Raw genomic sequence first — 19,864 nt, 5'->3', positions numbered from 1 at the left:
CCCCACCCCGAACAGGTAGACCAATAAAGAAAGAGCCACGCTGATCTTTCCAAATAAACTTTTATTTATAAAAACAAATTATACAATACAATAATAGATATAAACTACTACATAAAAGTACATTGACAGCAGTGAGAACAGGGGTCCATCGAACCAAACCTATCCGACGGGTTCGAAACAATTGCACTGGACATAGAGATTTGGTTCATCTGGTCCAACAGGTTGGCACCTGTGATTGATTTGGTCCACACCCCAAAACAATCGCCTGTCAAGCCACATACGTCGGCAGGGGAACGTCGACCCAACAGCGACGAAAGAAACAATTACATGAAATAGAAAAACGCTGTGATCTGCGCGATCACCTATTTTACCGACCGCGCCATGACCAGAACGACGACGACGACGACGACAACAACAACGGAACGACGAAGAAAGTGAAAGGGTGCGGTCATGGAGCGTGGTAAAATAGAGAGTCGAACGTTCCAACAGCGCAAGCTGTGACACTGCAGTCGCCTGCCTCTACAAGATCCCTGTGTGAGAAAATTCATATATTTAAAAAACCACAACCCATGCGTTTTTAGTTAAATATATGAAGTTTTCCTCCAACTTTACACCATACACCAGTGAGGAAAATATTGATTGCCGTACCTTTGACATAAAATATACAACGACGTCTCGAGTAACACTTTAACATTATCTCTGCGTGATTTTATTTTTTCTGCTTTTTTTTCTCTTTCAAGTTAATTTACGATGCATCTACCTAATCAGTTAAAAGTTAGCGTGTGACTGCTGAAGTTCTAAGAAAACCTACCTTGATAGTAACATCGTAGCCAAGCAATGAAAAATCTAAACAACTCGATAAAACTTTAACCGCTCAACAGAAATTTACATGGATCGTCTTATTTATTTACAATTAATAAAACCTGCTTACCTTCGGAATAAATTAAAAAATAAATTATATCGGATCGATTCTCGTACAAACCTGACCTTACGTGCCTCTGAGCGCATAAAGTGTGTGTTGAAGCAGCGTCCTGCTTCAGCAGAAACTTTATCAAAGACAGGCAAATCCAACCAAAAGACCCCGCCTGTGACGTCAACCGGATGGAGCTGACGTCACACCGGACGCCCAAGCCGAAAACTTAAAACCATAATCGTGCTCTGATCAAATCAAATATAACTTAAATACACTAACCTTTGAAAAAGTGGCGCGCTAACCTCTACATATTTTTCCGAAATAAAATAAATTGTCTTTACATACCGTTTTGGCAGGTATTTAACGGTTTGTTTTAAAACCTGTCGGAAATAAAAAAAAACAACTGTCAATATGAATATTATCGCAGGAGTCATAAGCATGCAGTTAAACTAACTTGATAACGAAGGGCTGATAAAAAAAAAAATGTGTTTAGACTTGCGGGTGATAGACGAGGTATATCGGAGATCATCTGAACCTCGGCTGCATCATAGGTGTCAGCACAGGTCCGGTTGGAAACATGTGAGCACCATATACCATCCCCGGCGGTACTCCGATCATCCCTGTGACAAACAACGCAATTTAAACAAACCGGCTTAACACTTGAACTAGATGAGCTAGTTTGAAAATTGCCATTTCTCTATCATACACTCATTTCTGTATCGACAAAAAAAATTCAACACAAGAAAATAAAATAAAATACTTACCTTCGGCGATCGAAACGAAAAAATTTGTTACTAAAGCCTAGCAAATGACACATAGCTAATTTAAAAGAACTACAGAGAAATCAAAAGGTAAACAGGGTGGCCGCCGCCGGACGAAAACAAATCTAAGACAAACTGTACCCACACCGGTCCTTGGTGAGAGCCCGCGCGACGGCTGTCAACAAGGACGTGCTATAAAATCAAACCTCTCAATGACAAAGAAATGACATTATTCAAACACGTACTGGTGAATAGTGATTTAAAATAGTTACACGATGTATAATCATAATACGCAGTCAGATGATGATGCAATCAATAATCAATCAATGACAGTAAAACCACTGGAAACTAAGCGAGTGACAGAGATATATAATGCAGGCATGCCAACACAGAGTGCGTGAGTTTAATACCTGGGACCAGTGTCGAAATGCCCCCAACTCGTTTCGTCTTCGATATGTATAGGAGGATATTCACAACACATCCGTTTATTTAACACTCAGTATTAAATTACAATGCCATTGTGATTCTTAATTTATTCGGTGACTTTTTTTTAATACAACAGCGATAATACTGATACAGTTCACTGTGGTGAGGAAAATCAGTAAGTAAAAAAAAAATTATACACAAAAAATCATTCTAAAGCTAAAACGAGTCGAATAAGTCGCCTTACACAATTTAGAAAACTAATTTTTCCAAAGCTCTAACAATCAATACAATCCTGTTACAGATGTTGACCGTTTAAATGTGCGAGATGTAAACGGTGAGGTGCTCATCATAACCGAATTCCCAAATAAACCGGCAACAATTCGACTGTCTGCGTTCGTTTTTTCGTGGCCGACTGATCTAGGCAATTTGACTAGTTCGTCTTTTCACCGTTGGCGCTGCCTCAAGTGTGTACCGTCAGGATGACACAACCTGTGATTTCACATGTTTGGGAAGATGCATCACAGATACTCCTAAGACTACTAAGAAAGAATCTAATCCCAGATCTGCCGACGTGTCAGTACGCACTGTCGAACGCCAACGTCAAATGACGAATTAGTTTCCGCGGTTTGCAATCTCATCGCGGCCAAGGTAATAATTGTCTTGTTGCATTGACTCAAAATAATTGGTTCGATATATTGCGATACTGATTTTTTTGAGCAATTTCCGTTTTTGTCATGAGGTAATACATGCAAATTCATCTTGCACAACGGTAGTACTGACTTTTACAAAAAAACACACGTTTTTACTTGTTAAATTTCTAGGTTTTTTTAGTAAAATGTCTCCAAATACCTGCAATTCCGGTCCAACTAAGCTGCAAACTTGTCACTTTTGTGTTAACTTGTCCCAAAGGCAACAAAAACACCGAACGACAAATTTCACTTTCAAAAATAGTTAAAAAACGGCAGAAACACGAGTCTTGGCGAACCCAAAACTGCAATTAATAAACAGTGTATGAACATAAAAAAATCAAACCAAAAGTTTCTGACATTTTTGTTTAATACGTCACTCTGACACGGGTTGTAAGTTCGTTTTAATTTTTTCAAACAATCAAGTCACCCGTTTCGGAATCGTTAGGGACTTTTTTTTTGTTGACAACAATGTTACGCAAAATTTTGACGTTTCTCGTGTGAACCGTTCGCGGGGTGATGGTGGTGAATAACTAATAGAAGAGTTTCAAGTGAACTTAGAAAATGATCACATTTATTAAGTCTTTCAGAACAGTGTAAACGATTAAAAAATATACCAAAAATATAAACTACTACTTCTGCTAGTAGATTATGCGATCGATAACGTTTTATGTTTGGGTAAATCTGATTCATCCTCGTGTGCTTGTGTTATTGGCACGATGATTTGAAATGTTTCTCATTTCAAAAGCGTGTTTGGTAAACGCCTGAAAAAAAACCTATTTTTAAGTTGTAAAAAATTACGTTTCGTTACGTCTAACATACATCTACTTATCGCCTACAAGCCAATGAAACATAAATCGATCTATTTTCGACCCGAAAATCCGTTATAATGATCACATTTCGGAAAAAATCACGCGCAATTTTACATCTCGCCGTGTTAAACGGTCAACGGTAAAAGAATGACAGAAACGACTCCTATAACGAAGAATAATACTGACAAGCTCTAGATATATGTATATAAAAAAAAGATTCTAAATCCCTGTCGTGAACGGTTTACAAAAACAAATCAATTATCTCCTAGACATACTACCAACGCCTCAAAATTTTCCCTTTTTTAAAACAGTCTTTTAACAAGTCTCCTTTTACAACTCTTCCAGAAGAACAACGAGATTTTATTAAAATCGAACTTGAATCTTGACTTTGTTTTGTAAATATCGATCAAAACTGTGTGTCGGTATGATAGTTGTCTTTACAACTACCTCACATACCTGGGGGCATACTGATGGGTGGCGGTCGCATCAAATGTCCTCCAATCAACGTGGGCGGTCCAGGGATCATCGTGTGTCTCATCGGAGCCATCACCGGACCACCCGGAATGGCCATCGTGATCGGAGGACCGGAAACGCGCACCGGAAACCTCTGCATCATGGCGGCCTGGTTTATCGCCTCGGCTTGCTTGGCCTGGTGGACGGCCGCCTGTTGAGCGGCTGACACGGCTATCGCCAACTGTTCCACACAAAAATCCCCAATTATTCACCACATACAGACAAATGCGGCGTCACGCTAAAATCTTACATCTGAGGCGGCTGTGTTGGAACCGGAGGCCGTCTCGTCGGACTTCGTCGGGATGGTTTTGGCGTACTTCGGCTGCCTACACCGGATCTCCTCCAACGAAATGTCCTCGGCTGGGTGGATTATTTTGCTTGTGGCCCCGGTGGTCGCTATCGTGTTGACCTTGGAGCCGTCGCCACTGCTCGGAGTGTTTGTCGTAGGGGGCGCACTGATCGTTGCTGCTGTAACAAATATTTTAATTCGGGACTCGCGAGCGTCGGACAATCACCTGAAGAAATCGGCTTGAAGTCGGCGCCGACTATCGAAGCCCCCGGCGACGACGTAGGGATGGCGCTGGGGAACAGCGGCTTCGCTGGACCCCCCTGACCTTGCATCATCGCCATGTGCGGGGGCATCATCTGCATGCTGAAACAATCGATCAAACACGGCCGCTATTTTTTCGCGAACCAATTATTACCCAGGATGCATGAACTGGGGGCCCATCGGCCCCATCGACATCATGTGCCCCATAGGAAGACCCGGGGGCATCCCCGGCGGCGGTATCATCCCCGACATCATACCGGGCATGCCTGGCATCACTCCCGGCGCGGTTCCCAGCAAACCTTCAGGTTTCGCCCGTTTGGAAGCTGGCTCATCCTCGTCGTCTGAGCCGGAAATCGTCCCCGAGACGCTACCCAGCCTCTGTCTCTCGTGTTCCCTCAAATCTGCTGCGGGTATTCCTGGAATCTGCGCGTTACGACCAGGTCCAAATCGAGTCATGCTACTTACCCTCCATTCCATAAATTTCTATTTCAATGTTCGTGCGGTTGGGCAACGAGTTTGGTACTTTGTCGATGGTCTCTTTGTGCACTTGCATGCAATGTATCGACAAGCCCGGCCCCGTGTACAGTTTCTTATGGCATATGTGGCATTTAAAATGCTTAGCTTTCTGATGCTGGATGAGGATCTTCTCGTCTTCAAACTCGCGATTGCAGTACCTAAATCTGGTTAAGGAAAATGTACGCTAAAAATAGACGAACCGAGAGCTAAATTTAACGGCTTGCGAAACGAACGGAGGGAGAAAAAACATAATGTTCGAAGGCACACAAAAAGGATACCAGCACCACGGTTTCGACATCTTCTTCTTCTTACGACCCATTTTTCTACTACTTCGACCAACTTATTACAGAATCACGGACGATATTTACATTTACAACTAAACAACGAATTTAATTCCAAATATATCGCACTAATAATTGTACAATCTACGAACTTACAAGATGGCGTCGCGATACCTGTCAATTGTCGTTTGTCAAAACAATTTATTGCTCAAGCTCAACCGACCCATTTTATCAGTGCCGATAGGTGGCAGCACAACAATAACATTTGCCCATGCACATAAACACACAGATATAGATCAGATAAAACACGTTAAATCAAAACTTGTCCCGAATTTACACGTCAAGTGCTTTTGACGTTATTTTTTGTTAAAATCGATTAACCAGGAACTTGTCTTTAGGGAATTTCACCGTTAGGTTGGTATAGAACTGTTCGGACTGTCATGTCAACAGATGTCAAATATTGTCAAATGTCTGGTAAGCCGGAACGTGTAAATTAAAAACTCAAAATGGGAATTCTTGAAAAAATATCGGAAATCGAAAAAGAAATCTCAAGAACACAGAAAAACAAAGGTATATAAATCGCACGACATTTGAGCTTTTTTTGATGTTTTTTTTTTTGCCAGCAACTGAGTACCATTTAGGCCTCCTCAAAGCCAAACTAGCGAAATACAGGTCACAGTTGCTGGAACCTTCGAAAAAATCAGAAAAAGGTGAAGGTTTCGACGTATTGAAAAGCGGAGACGCTCGAGTTGCCTTAATCGGGTTTCCGTCAGTTGGAAAAGTAGGTTTTTGTACCCAATCAGAGCATCCCTAACCTCACTATTGTAGTCTACACTTTTGTCAACTTTGACCAAAACAGAAAGTGAAGCCGCGTCTTATGAGTTCACCACATTGACATGTATTCCTGGCGTTATCGACTACAATGGTGCCAACATACAACTGCTAGATTTACCAGGTATCATCGAAGGGGCTGCCCAGGGTAAGGGTAGAGGTAGACAGGTGATAGCGGTGGCACGCACCGCCGATCTAGTTCTGATGATGTTGGACGCCACGAAAAAAGACGTTCACAGACACTTGCTCGAGAAAGAATTGGAGAGCGTGGGGATTCGTTTGAACAAGCAGAAACCCAACATTTATTTTAAGGCAAGCGTTCAAATTCTGGGTAATTATACAGTTTAGGTCGACAAATCTGACGCATGCGCAAATAATTGTATGTCACGCGCGTTTTGCTAGTGCTGTTGCCGGATTGTTATTATTGTTTATTTTAAATATTTAAAGTACCTAAAAAATAGACGATGTTTCATGCTGGACCCGTATAATATTGAACACAGTTTTAAATTCACTGAGTTTCGGACAGTCCACTGTATTGGCCTACCATGTATTCAAACACATACGTGTAGTTTTTTGAGGTTAACAATAATAACCACAATCTGGCAACAGCGCATGTGTGCGGGATATAAAATCACTTGCTCATGAGTCAGATTTGTCGACCTAAACTGTTGTTTCCCCCAAAGCGTAATTGTCTCGTTGTACAGATAAAGAAAGGTGGCGGCATTTCGTTTAACTCTACTTGTCCTTTAACCAAAATCGACGAGAAACTGGTCCAGATGATTCTGCACGAGTACAAAATATTCAACGCGGAAGTCTTGTTCAGGGAAGACTGCAATGCTGACGAACTGATCGACGTGATTTGCGCCAACCGTGTATATCTTCCTTGTCTTTACGTCTACAACAAGATCGATCAGATTTCAATTGAAGAAGTGGACAGGATAGCCAGACAACCCAATAGTGTCGTCGTTAGGTAACTGTGTCTCGTGGAGAGGGTGACTTTATTGAAAAGAAAAAATTCCAGTTGTAACATGAAGCTCAATCTAGACTACCTCCTGCACATCCTCTGGGAATATCTGAATTTAATCAGGGTGTACACAAAAAAACCAGGTCAACCTCCAGATTTCAACGACGGACTCATTCTCAGAAGGGGAGTCACCGTCGAACACGTCTGTCACGCAATACACAGAACTCTTGCTCAGCAATTCAAGTATGCCTTAGTTTGGGGTACCAGCACCAAATACTCCCCACAACGAGTCGGAGCTTCCCACACAATGCACGACGAAGACGTCATCCAAATACTTAAAAAGTAGATTACCGTTTATTTCGCCTTCATTTATTGTTATGCCAATATAAAGAATTTCGTAATGGGGTTTGCTTTCTTTACGCTCAAATCCTCGGCTACCACAGCGTAGGCCCGAGCCGCCAACACGAGTCAAAAAAAAATGTACTAATACGAACTGTTTTTGTTTTTATTTATCAAACCATAAAACAATACGTTTCATTTCTGATCGCAACAGTATTCTTGGCGTGGTGAATAAATAATGATCATGTTGTTGTTGCGTCAGCTAATGGAAAATAAGTCGAGAAACATAAAACAAAATTGTCTTTGACAAATGTTGCGATGACCTTCGGAGTGCGCAAAGCAAACAGAAATAAAGAGGAGTTCCTGCTTGAAAAATAAATTTATTAAACGAGACCTTTTAAAGTACATCAAATAAAAAAATTGGCGTGGCGTTGACTAACGTCTTTGGGATGTCGACGGTGCGCGTGTCGAATTATGTAGACGTTAGTTAACGCCGAGTCTTCACTGCACACTTCGAGGGGAGCACGTGGTGGGATGGGCACCGCAAATCGTTCATTAAAAGTATTATTTCCAAACATTTTATTCTCAGCTACGTTTATGTTTAAAGTACATTGCGTAAATTCTAAACAAAACAGATCTATTCAGAGGTGGCCAACTAACGCCCCCCGGAGATACTCTTCACTTGGGAAAAAGCAAATGTCATTCTCGTCACCCCCCATTCACCTTACGTAAAAAAAAATGAAAGCATCCTAATCGTTTCTATGTGGTTTAGTTCGGTCGCCCACTTCGTCAATTAAAAATAATAAATAGATCACTATACATCCATTTCAAATAAACAAACAGTACATTCTTTTAGTCTTAATACTATATCAAAGGGAAAGTTTCACATTAATGTTACATGATTATAGATTTTAAGATGAGTTAAAAACCATCGAAAATTAGTTGGTAGGGAACATCGAATTTTTTTACGGATTTCTGCCACCGTTCCGTTTGATTCGTCGCCTTTTAGTGAAAACGACAAAGAACCAAACAGAGCGGGGTGGAAACCCTCGTGAGGCTCGAATTAAAATACAAGTGTCGACTTGTCGAATACACCTACTACGAATATTGTCTGCTATGGTGGTGCTCTATTACACAAATACCGGTGGAATGTTAACATTGGTAACACACGGAAAGTCGAGCTTTTTGTTAAATTGTTACTGAAGAAGTGCACAGTTTGAATTGCAATTTCGCAATTACCTCTATTAGATCCTCTACGATTATGACAAATGACATGGATTTATTTACCGTTGGCGGGAGCCTTGGCCCCCTCCTCCTGCTCCTCGGCTTTGGGCTCTTCGCGCACCTCGGCGCCGCCCACGACGACCGCGGCAGCGGCGTCGCTCTGTTCGTGAGTCGGACTCTCCGGTTCGAACCTACCGACCGTCACGTGATGGATCTCGCTTACCAACACGGCCGGATATGGGGGCGGCTGGTCATCCATGATGTCTTGGTAGGAGGGTGGCGGTGTTTGTTTCATGGCCCCGCCGAACGCCGCCTCCTGCTCGCGCAACAACGTCGAGTAGTCGGGTTCGGGCAGCCGATCGCTGCCCTCGCCCGGCAGGATGTAATGGATGGTGTTGTTGCGCGACTGCTGTCGCAAAGTAAGGTATTTGTAGCAGCGCCACACGATTCCGATGCAGTAGGCTTTCCACAACATCGAGATCAGGAACGCCGCCAGCACCAACAGGGACAGGTATTGGGGGCTCAGTTTCAGCAGCTCGTTGCGGAAGGGGAGGTTGTGCCAGTGCTCGGCGACCAGGCGGTGGACCGAGCGCAAGTAGCAGAAGTAGCCGGTGGCGGTCAACCTGCAAAGTTGTCAGGATCAGTAGTATCATTTTTCTTTTTTCTCAATTACTTCAACTCAGTAGCGTACTAGGAATTTCGAGCAAATTTTCAATGCTTTAGATCTCAAAAACAAAATGACTTTTACTAGAAAACATTTTTATATTTAACTTCTATTCATCGTCACCAATTAACGATATTTTTTTTTGACATGCATTTCGAGGACACCTGTATACCAAAAAAACTAATGCAATTTTGACTTGGAACGAATTGGAAGTTAGCGATTTATTAACTGCCACTGAATAGTACAGAGCGTTATCCATAATTATTACGGTGTTGGATCCTATCATGGGCTGTGACCTTGAAAATATCTGCGCGAAAGCGGAGCCATAAACCAGTGAAACATTTGTGTCCGACCATCCTTGACGCCTTCAAAGAGTTGCTCTAAATTACCGTCATTTTGACCTTAATTACGATGACCCCATGTTTTCTCTCGGGTCCAATCAAGAGACTGAGAACATCGACACAAAACATCTATCTTTTTTTCCTAAAACCAACTTTTACGTTAAAGTATGACTCTTTTACAACCGAAGACGGGACCGTAATAAACGAATAAACAGATCATAAATATGTAGGTACGTTCAATCCATTTTAGATGTAATAAACCAGAACAGATCTATTGTTTGTCACTTTTCTATTTTATTACATACTTGTACAATGTTTATAAGGTCATCAAAACATTAGAATAGTGAGCAGCGGTTCGTTCTTGCTAACGAGACACGTTTTTTTTATCACATTCTAGAAGAAAAAACTTTTGTTTTGGACCTCTAATTCGTGTTAAAAAATTATTCAGTACAACTTTGAAAAACCATCTTATATCACAAATAACACTTTATTTCAGAGGTATGCATATGATTTTTTCTGCAACCTTCTTATTAACGACAAGAAATTAAACTTCGTCAAAATCAGGGTATCATAGTAAGCACACTTGCCGTTACCGGGTGGCGTTTTATAAACAGTTTACTTCATCCTCCTTGGTTGTCTCCTTTTTACAAGCTGTGTATTTTCTAGTTATTTCACCCAATAACAATGACCGTGATACAATAGTTTTTGTAAAATCAGCGCAAAACATCGTGTTTTTAGGATAAAGTTTTTTTTGCTTCGCGACCGATGTAGAAACACGACGATTACATTTTCAGTTAGTTTTATCCGACCACAAAAGGCAGATGTTTACGGGTTGATTCTGTGATTTAAGGAAAAATTTTGTGAAAATGGTGCGTTTATTTTCGAATAGTGAATACATAAATATTGTGTAGTGAATGGTGAAATGTGCGGGAGTGCTACTCGAACCCAGAGAATTTCCGTGCAACTTCTTGTGGGAGTACATGAAGGGCTTGGTATATTCGATTCGAATTGATACAATTGAAGTTTGAAGAGAACGGGTGGAAAATCCTGCCACAACAATTCGCAATAACAGCAAGGTATGTTGGAGAGATTTCATTTCTTCGGCGCCTTCATTATTGTATTGACAATAACGACGTTCGCTTTGAATAATGATTAGTGATTACTTCGAGAATTTTTTTATTTAACAATCGACAGGAATATTTAATAATAATAAAAATCAGCGCTGCCGTAATGGCTTACTCAATTTATACTTTTTTTTTTTTCGATCGTACGGTATATTTTTATATTCTTACACCCACATTACATAAGCGAAAACAATACACCAAATAATGTGACTAATTTTTTATTTATACGCTCACGATACCGTGTGATCTCTTAAAAACGGCCTAGAGTTAGCTTTCAAATTTCCAAACATGTCTTAAATTTTAATCTTAAAATGTTATTGATACGTACGTCTGTTAGTTTTTGAAACAAACATCACAACATAAACAATATGCTTAGAATTGAACAAAAATTGAGGTCGTAAACGTAGAAGAATTTACATATTATCCACGACCTACTCTGTCCCATTTTTATTTGATCGCACGGTATTTTGTTAAAAATAATCAAAAGTTTTCACGAGTTCAAGTTACGTAAGTGTAACAGACTTTTCTTCAAATGTTTCTTGTGATCTTTGTAATCAATTAACGTAAAATTGCGACTACAATTAAAAAACTCTGCATAACTAGTCACCTCAATGAAATGCAAAAACAAAAGATTAGCAATAAAAAACTTTAGTTTCAAGATAAATTCGCATACATTACTTGTTACGCCACAAGTATTTCCGTCTGTTTAATGTTAAGCAATATTAATTTCTCGAAGTGTAATCTCTATCGGAAATGGATACAATGGCAAAAAAAAATGATTTGGATGCACTCGCAGTAGGTACAATTTTTTTATTGTATTTTTCGATTTGCAAGTATAGAAACAATAGGTAGAAAGAAGTATTGTAATTTAATGCTTAATCAGATTGATAAATGGATAGGCTCCGTATTTATGCCTGTTTACAAAAAATGTTTGTCTGAATTATCAAAAAAACAACACCGAAATGATGTAAACACGAGTTTCGTGGTTTTAGTCATAGTGGCAAAATTAACACACAAAAATACCGATACCAAATCAGCAACGGAAACATGTTTACTCATCGTTCAACGAGAATTGTTTCCCGACTTGCGGGTGCATAAAATACAAATTACGGCAACGCTCTGCGAAATGCAACTAAAGCGTTACCGACTGTGTCTAATAACAGTAATAACACAGGATGTCAGACAAATCGGAAACCATGTAATATACGGACACGATTTCAATGGCATTTGTTTCCCCCAAACCCACCTCTCACTTCCTTTATCTTTACGGTTCAGTCAAGTAGTATTGATTGACTCTCAACTTCAAAGTTTTCAACTAGTAAAACTTGGAATTCTTCTCTCAAGAACTTCCAGATAGATTAAAAAAATGGGACAAGGACACACTGTTGCAACTACATATTTCGTACTTACGTTGTTATGGCAAAATCGAAGAGTTGTAAGCAGAAGAACGGAAGAAGGTGCGTAGCTTTGCCTCTTATGGTTCCATAAACCATCAGCAAGGTGATGGAAAGGGTACAAACTGTCATCAAGGCGCCCATGTCGATATCCGCTAAAAATATATTTTTTTTAATTACGTATCGATTAGCCAACTTCTACAAACGGCAAAAATTTTAATACGAAGTTAGAAAAATAAAATCGCATTTTAATATTTTTATTTAACGTGTGTGGTTCAGCAATAACCATCGAAGTGATGAAACTCGCAAATTTTAAAAACGGTATTAAAGATTGCCAGAAAGTTATTTGGTTACACAAACGAGATTTTTGAGTAACTGGATGTAAAAAATATGATTACGGCAGGAATCAAACTATGAAAAATAGGCTGAAAATGACGTTTTCGAGACATGATCAGTTATCTCCCATGATACAATACATATACGTGCAAGATATTTCAACAAGATCTTATACCTTGTCGTACGTCAAAATCGACCATTAGAAGGTTTCAGGAACACATAAATTGTCTAGAACAGCCAGCGAAGTGAGCAGATCTAAATCCACTTGAAAATCCATGGGCAGCTTTAAAAAACGCATTGCAGAAACAAGACTGTTCGTCGATAAAATTCATAATTTCAAATATAAAAAAGATGTACACAGTTTGAGAATGAAAAAAAAAAACTAATAAAAGGCCCATTCTTATCGGTCGATTTTTCTTGTCGATAATTTTGTTTCCATCTGTGTTCAAATTAATTTGCGCAATTTTGTGTGTACCCTAGATAACATGTATCAAGAAAATATATTTTACAGTTCAAAATTTTGCCAAAGACAAGTTAGTAGAATCTTATCACCCGACCCTCAAAAAAATTGCAAATTTACACTGATAAAGAGTATTTTATCTTGTGTGATTGCTTTGTCAAACAAATCCGATAAAACGGTGCCTCACCGAAAAATAACTTAAGTTTCTGTCACACTTCTAAAATAGTAATTACTTTTCTTACAACTCTTTTGTTTATTTCATTTCTGCTCATGCGAGTAAACATAATCCACTTGTTTTGTCACAGTTGAATTATCAATAGTAATACAACGAGTGGGTACGAAATTGCCGGAAATTTTCGATCTCAGATACGAGTATTTGTTTCGGCGACAATTTTCACGAGTGAGCGAAGCGAACAAGTGAAAATTGTCTTAAGAAACAAATACGAGTGGTCTGAGGAGAAAATTTCCGGCAATTTCGTACCCACGAGTTTGTATTCGGCATGACAATTCACCGAGCGAAGATTGAAAAATTTAATAAAATAGAAAATAAAATATCCTAGTGGAAACATTTTGTTGGAAATTTTTGGTGGCAATTTTCACTAGTGAAAATTTCCGCGGCAATTTTTTTAAAACAAACGTGATTGGTCCGTACTGATCAATTTCGTAAATCTGATTGGTCGAGAGAATGCGAGTTGAATTGTCATTATTTTCCAATTCGCAAACGTAAATATATTTTTTGTTTGGTTTCCTCATGTTTTTTAAGAATCTTAGGACGCTACCAACTCATCTGTCGCAACTGTCTTTACTTCAAATATAATTTAAACATTTATTCAGTGGGTGCATCAACAAACACACACATACGCGATTCACCTAAATAACAATCGTTTTGTTGCATTTTTTAAACGATTCGGATTTTTTTTTTCTCATTAGCATAACTGGAAAAAGTATTTTTAATCTCTCCGCGTGTTTAGACTTTTTTCGCAAAACTTGTAGGCAAGAAAAAACTGTCCAAAACCGTGTCATTCTCACACAAGGTCACAACGTTTGTCATTATTAGTAGTATCAGGTTAAACATTCTAAAATTCTGACGTCACATTTCCATTAATTAATTTTTTCTGTGCGAAATATTGACAACAATTTGCTCGACCCATTTTTTCCAAATACTTTATTTGCTTTCTATGCAAAATTTAATAGAAATCAGTTAACCCACATCAATGAAAAGCTACTTCATGAAATTTCACAGTGTTATTTGTATCAGGAAAAAAGCTGCTCTACGTTATTTTCCACTAATCTATGCAATTATTTAAAGGAAAAAATGCGATTAAAATTAATAATCGACTAAACTTATCAACATAACCTTTGTTCCAACATGCAAATATGCACTAATGACTACTTGTGTTACACTTTCAAGTGTAAACAAAAACGCGATGAATGTTTTCAAATGCAACACATTCAATTTTTTTTTTTTGTAATTGTTGGTGGTCAAAATTAGACTTACATGAGTAGATGGTGCGACCATCCTGGGTTGTGGGCAAATAGTAAGGATTATCATCATCCTTTTTGCTGAGGGGCGTTGGTAGAAAATTGTTCTGCTCGAATTCCTCATTGCTTTGCACAATGACATTGTGGTTGCGCATTAACAGTGCTAACACTACCAATGCTAAGACGTGCAATATCTAGGAAAAATTTGATAAGTACGTCGATAACAACGGCCTTTTGTACTAACCAAGTGCCAAATCCCTAACAAGATCGTCGCCGTGCGGACGTGCAAACAAAAACAACACCTCCATTCATTGTTCCTAGCTGATCCCAGCTTGAACCGTTTGGGGAACATCGGGCTACTCTGAAACGATTCATAAGGCATGATTGTTTACGACGAAACAACACTGGCTACTGCGAACAACACATTTATGAAATGTAACGGCTCATGATTCATGTGAATGATAAGATATGACTGGTGGGGTCAAGCAGATGGGGAGACAACCTTATCGTTGTCGTCAACGCAAATTATTGCAACAACAGAAACAATTAAGTGTACGGGAAAAATTGTCACAAACCTTATCTCGAAAGGATAATAAAGATAGTTTAATTTAAACACCCATTAACTTAACACCTTCGCCTTTTGTCAATAAACGTCAAACTTTCGAATCAGGGGTGCCAACAGATGGCGCAACAGTGAAGCAACGCGCAAAAAACACCAACAAATTCAGATAAGTTTTAATTACGATCAGCACAGAAAAATAATAATAATTGTTTATGTCCGCTGTATTCAAATAAAAAAAGTGTTAAAAGACATTGGTTTCGAAGAGATTATTTAAGAGTTGGATTGAGAAGTACGATACTTCTACATTTAAAATTCCCGCAAAATGTTGACGTTATAACTCCGACTGAGTCGTCGTACGTGTTGCATACAAAACATAACCTAATTTTGTATTGTTTTCTCAAAAATGTAAGAAATGACTCTTGTTTTCTATAAATTTAGAGAATTCACGATGAAAAAACATTGCTTCGTTCCATTGTGTCACAATAATAGCGAACTTACACCAGAAAAGTTATTCGTAATTGTTCCTAGTGGAGAACGTCGTCACAAATGGTTTGCTGCCGTAAAGGAGCACTACGTACCGAAGACAAGCCAGCTTTACTGCTGCGAAGACCACTTTGACGTACGTGTTTAAAAACCACTATTCTATTATTTCCATTCGTTCATTCTTTTTGTGCAGCTGGCAAAAGACGCTGAAAACTGGATGGAATACAAAACGATTGGTACGCGCCTACGAATAAAAAAACATATTGTACCGCATAAGTTTATCGATAACTCGTGCAAAGAGAAACAAACATCTCAGTTGTCGGCTGCTGCAAAAAAACAAAAACTGAGCGCTCTTAATTCTTTGGGTGAAAAAGCTATAAAGACGTTCTTTCAAGACGATCCTTGCACTTCACATCAACATGCAAACGCAGCCTTTACGTGGTCTCCTGCAAATTTCGAAGTTACTGAAACCCTTGACGGAGAAGTGTTATTTTACGTTGTGGAAGAACCGACAAAAGTATCCAAGTCTGTTCAGGTATCAATTCAACCCAGAAAGAAGAGTCAAGGTATCAACACTGACAAAGTCGATGTTTACTCAAAATGCACGTCCACGGAGAGTTGTCTCATTTTTAGACCAAACGACAGTGATAAAGAACTTTCAGCGCACAGTTTGTCATCAACTTGCCCTAAGCAGGTCTGCTTGGTCCACTCCGAGTATAACCTGAAGACGGTTGAGAACCAAAGCAAACTATATCTTGGTATACCCAAAGACACATACTTCTTGGTCCACTTATTAACAAATTCGGTGGCCGTAGCATACGAGCATGTCTTGCTGAGTCTAAAAAAAATTCGATTGAACGACACCAACGCTGCACTTGCTACTGATTTCTGCATGCCAGAATCACACGTCCACACGATATTTAACGAATCGGTGCCCAAACTCGCCAAATATTTTAAACGATTGATTTTTTGGCCACCAGCCACGCACATCGAAGAAATGTTGCCGGCACCGTTCAAATGTAAATACAGAAAACTGCAATCTATTCTTGACTATTTAGAAATCGAGATACAAACACTCGGCCTCACCTGGTTTAACACTAAACATGGCAACACCGTCAAATACTTGGTATCTGCAACGCCTCACGGATTTATAAATTTTGTTTCTCGTAGCTACGGTGGCAGAACATCCGATAAAGCTGTTTTGGAAGGATCTGGATATTTAGACTGTTTGCCACACAACTGCCAAATCATGGTTGACCGTGGATTTAAACAAATATCGCAAATTCTTGCTTTAAAAAATTGTGACGCGGTAAGAACACCCGTAGTTTCACAATATGCAAAAGAGATACGGGAAATGGCCGATTTAAGAGTCCACGTAGAGAAAGCCATTCGAAAACTTCGTGAATTCCGGATGTTGCGGAAAGACGCTGCTGTTATTAATGGCGAACTGCATTTGTACGATCACATTGTGATTGTAGCTTGTGGTATAGTCAACACCCGAGACTTATTGGTTCACTGAGGTTACAAAAACCCAAGGAGCTATTCTAGCTGTAGCTAATTTTATAATGTTTTCTTGAAAGGGCCAGAAAGTGTCAAATACTTATTTTAACGTTATCCAACGTCATTGCGTTTAGGAGTTATGACGTATTATTTTAAGTTGGCAAGTACAATGTCACCGTAAAAGGACAGCCCTGCATTTTGCAACTTGACAGTACAAATCAGCTGGTAGCTTAAATAATGAAATTTAAATAAAAGATAAGTTTAATTAAATAAATTAATAATTTAACAGTCATTAGGTAATATCACTTAACATATTGTCTTAAAACCTACCTACATTGAGTAATACTTAAGGAACAGAGATAACTCCCAACCCCACGCCCCCTTCATGGGCAACCATCGACGCCGCGTAAGTCCATTGGTCGGCTTTCGGATCGTACACCTCCACCGAGACCAAATTCGAGATGCCGTCGTAACCGCCGACCGCCCACAACTTGCCCATGTTGGCAGTAAGAGCCACTCGGCTGCGTTGGGCGTTCATCGGGGCGACATATGTCCACCTACAAAAGAAACGAAAATATTCCACGATCGAAAAACCAGACTCGTACTGACTTGTTCGTGTACGGATTGAACATCTCCACGGTTTGCAAGAACGTACTACCGTCGTAGCCCCCGCAAGCGTACAGTTTCCCTCCCAGCATCGCCACCCCCAATCGACAGCGCTTTGTCAGCATGGGGGCCGCCTCCGTCCACGTGTTCGTGCTAGGGTCGTAGCGCTCCACCGAGTCGAAAATGGAAAGACCGTCGTGGCCCCCGAGGGCATATATGTAGCCCTGACAAGCTATGACAGCGCCTGCGCTCCTCGATTTGTTCATGGGGGCGAGCGAACACCAGGTGTTGGTGGAGGGGTGGTAGCGCTCTACAGAGTTGAGGGAGGTGACGCCATCGTAGCCCCCGCACACGTAGATTATGTCTCCGAGGGCTGTGGCCCCCAAAGCGCTGCAATAAATTTACTGATTTAATATTTTATCCTCGATTAATGTCACTTTTGACATTTGACAGGTCACCTCCTCTTGCACTGCATCGGACTGACAGGTGACCATTCTTTCTTGATTGCATCATACACTTCAACACTAGCTAGGCGATCTTTGCCGTTGTAGCCCCCAAACGCGTACAGCTGACTCCGAAGGACTGCGACTCCAAGTCTTGACCTCAGCATCGACATAGGTGGCGCCATGTGCCAGGTATTACTCTTAGGGTCGTAATATTCTACAGTACTTAAAGAATCACCTGAAAGTACTTGACAATACTGGTTTTGGACTTTTTAAATTATTGGAAATGTACCGTGCTTATTTAGCCCCCCCACTACGTAAATGTAGCCCTTGACTTCGCATGCTCGAGGTTCGGTCTTGAAACTCTGCATCAGAGCACGCCTTTCAGGTATTAAGTGGTAAGTTCGAGCCTCGTCTAACAAATCTCTACGAAATTTACAGAAAAATGATGACACACTGGTCAAATAGTGCAGATGTCTGTCTTACCGACATTGCAGCGAGTATCTTATGGCCTCTTCGGTTCCCACCCGATCCGTTATGTAGAGCGGCGACAGCAGAGGCAATCTCACTAGAGCCAGAAGCTCCGGCAAGAACTCCTTCCTGCTCTCCCTGTGCTTCACCCACCTCATGCAAGCCTCAAAAACTTGCTCCTCGCTCTCAACCCTCAACTCGTTTTTGTTCAACAACGTTTTCACTTCAGCCAAAGACAAATTCAAGTATTCTTCGTGTTGCGACACTTCATGGAAGTAAGTCTCGATGTACTTGTCGGCCGAGTCCGCCAACGTCCTGCACCCCAAACTGTCGGCAAAGTGCCTGAACCCGAGCGCATTTTGGGGGTGTAACCCTTGCAACAAGTAGTTGGCGCATGCGTCGCGGACTTTGTTCAACTGGAGAAAAGACGCGCCTATCATTATGCTCTGCACGTTGTTTTTATCCAATATGACCCGACCTGAGTAGGCGAAATTGATGAGGGCTTCCAGCGCCCTAAAAACTGCATTTCAGTGGGCAAAATATCGTCATTGTCGGTACCTACATAGCGTCGATACACTTCATTTCGATTTCTTTGTTTCGCGATTCGACCATATCGTTCATGAACATGGCGTGAAAATACGGAATGGTGGCGGCGAGAACAATTTTGTGAGCGCTGAAATCTTGGCCGTCGATCTGTAACAGTATGAGTAGTTTTGGATTTTCGCGGGAGAAATGGCGTACTTTGAGGACCACGTCGCAAAGGCGGCCCTGCCGTCGAATCTCCTCCATGCAGGGAAATGCCAATGGGAATAAGTCGTTTTGTTGGAACACCATGCTCTCATTGTTCATTTCATATACGTTCCGCGGACATTTGGTGTCGTAGCCTGGAGAGCTGATAGGTCTGAGGCTGCTCATCCTGTCTGCTTCGAACAAGCGCGATCGCTGGAAAAAGCTTGCATAAAGGATTTCTACCTCGTGTGGGGGCTTCTGTCTCGACGACGATCACACATTTTAGCTGCATTTGTGAATAAGTGAAACTTACCAGGCGAACTATTCAGTCATAATCACTCTCCTAGTAACTATTTTTGAAATAAACGGCCTCAAATAGGCGCTCGGTGTTTCGCAACCGGGAATTTCAGGAATGTTAGAAGTTTGACGTTAGTCACACAACAGTCGTTTTTG

General features: G+C 40.4%; 5 protein-coding genes across 12 annotated transcripts; 2 read left to right on the top strand and 3 right to left on the bottom strand.

The window, feature by feature from the left end:
• Window positions 1–41: 41 nt before the first annotated feature.
• On the bottom strand, window positions 42–5,636 carry BuGZ (Bub3 interacting GLEBS and Zinc finger domain protein). Of its 6 annotated transcripts, none has more exons than XR_011162080.1 (8): window positions 5,456–5,636; window positions 5,127–5,335; window positions 4,816–5,077; window positions 4,627–4,763; window positions 4,362–4,579; window positions 4,055–4,292; window positions 2,950–3,091; window positions 42–1,533 (listed from the first exon to the last, which is right to left on the bottom strand). XR_011162080.1 is itself a non-coding variant. In XM_069058721.1 (7 exons), exons 1-7 carry the CDS (start codon window positions 5,494–5,496, stop codon window positions 1,439–1,441), a joined length of 1,200 nt encoding a protein of 399 aa, XP_068914822.1. In that variant the 5' UTR covers window positions 5,497–5,636; the 3' UTR covers window positions 42–1,438. The 6 variants fall into 6 exon arrangements, 4 of the variants coding, with proteins under 4 accessions (XP_068914822.1, XP_068914823.1, XP_068914824.1 ...); XR_011162079.1 differs by lacking the exon at window positions 2,950–3,091 and having other exon boundaries at window positions 42–1,293; window positions 1,368–1,533; XM_069058721.1 differs by lacking the exon at window positions 2,950–3,091.
• Window positions 5,637–5,764: 128 nt separating this feature from the next.
• Window positions 5,765–7,655, top strand: LOC138138721 (developmentally-regulated GTP-binding protein 2). Its single transcript, XM_069058725.1, has 5 exons — window positions 5,765–6,028; window positions 6,082–6,239; window positions 6,287–6,601; window positions 6,994–7,259; window positions 7,311–7,655. The coding sequence occupies exons 1-5, from the start codon at window positions 5,965–5,967 to the stop codon at window positions 7,597–7,599; spliced, it is 1,092 nt and encodes a 363-aa protein (XP_068914826.1). The 5' UTR covers window positions 5,765–5,964; the 3' UTR covers window positions 7,600–7,655.
• A 297-nt stretch (window positions 7,656–7,952) lies between these two features.
• LOC138138723 (lysosomal-associated transmembrane protein 4B) lies at window positions 7,953–15,328 on the bottom strand. 3 transcript variants are annotated; one of them, XM_069058728.1, is made up of 5 exons: window positions 15,193–15,328; window positions 14,862–14,978; window positions 14,634–14,811; window positions 12,356–12,494; window positions 7,953–9,439 (listed from the first exon to the last, which is right to left on the bottom strand). In XM_069058728.1, exons 2-5 carry the CDS (start codon window positions 14,967–14,969, stop codon window positions 8,872–8,874), a joined length of 993 nt encoding a protein of 330 aa, XP_068914829.1. In that variant the 5' UTR covers window positions 14,970–14,978; window positions 15,193–15,328; the 3' UTR covers window positions 7,953–8,871. The 3 variants fall into 3 exon arrangements, with proteins under 3 accessions (XP_068914829.1, XP_068914830.1, XP_068914828.1); XM_069058729.1 differs by having other exon boundaries at window positions 15,120–15,262; XM_069058727.1 differs by lacking the exon at window positions 15,193–15,328 and having other exon boundaries at window positions 14,862–15,063.
• A 120-nt stretch (window positions 15,329–15,448) lies between these two features.
• On the top strand, window positions 15,449–17,454 carry LOC138138719 (uncharacterized). The gene is made up of 2 exons (XM_069058719.1): window positions 15,449–15,798; window positions 15,856–17,454. The coding sequence occupies exons 1-2, from the start codon at window positions 15,592–15,594 to the stop codon at window positions 17,179–17,181; spliced, it is 1,533 nt and encodes a 510-aa protein (XP_068914820.1). The 5' UTR covers window positions 15,449–15,591; the 3' UTR covers window positions 17,182–17,454.
• KLHL18 (Kelch like family member 18) lies at window positions 17,406–19,597 on the bottom strand. The gene is made up of 7 exons (XM_069058718.1): window positions 19,424–19,597; window positions 19,245–19,375; window positions 18,698–19,195; window positions 18,504–18,637; window positions 18,227–18,449; window positions 17,772–18,158; window positions 17,406–17,719 (listed from the first exon to the last, which is right to left on the bottom strand). The coding sequence occupies exons 1-7, from the start codon at window positions 19,595–19,597 to the stop codon at window positions 17,509–17,511; spliced, it is 1,758 nt and encodes a 585-aa protein (XP_068914819.1). The 3' UTR covers window positions 17,406–17,508.
• Between the last annotated feature and the right edge of the window lie 267 nt (window positions 19,598–19,864).

This window comes from Tenebrio molitor, chromosome 9, assembly GCF_963966145.1.
Source record: "Tenebrio molitor chromosome 9, icTenMoli1.1, whole genome shotgun sequence".
Lineage (NCBI taxonomy): Eukaryota > Metazoa > Arthropoda > Insecta > Coleoptera > Tenebrionidae > Tenebrio > Tenebrio molitor.
This window is presented reverse-complemented; position numbering and strand designations above follow the sequence as displayed.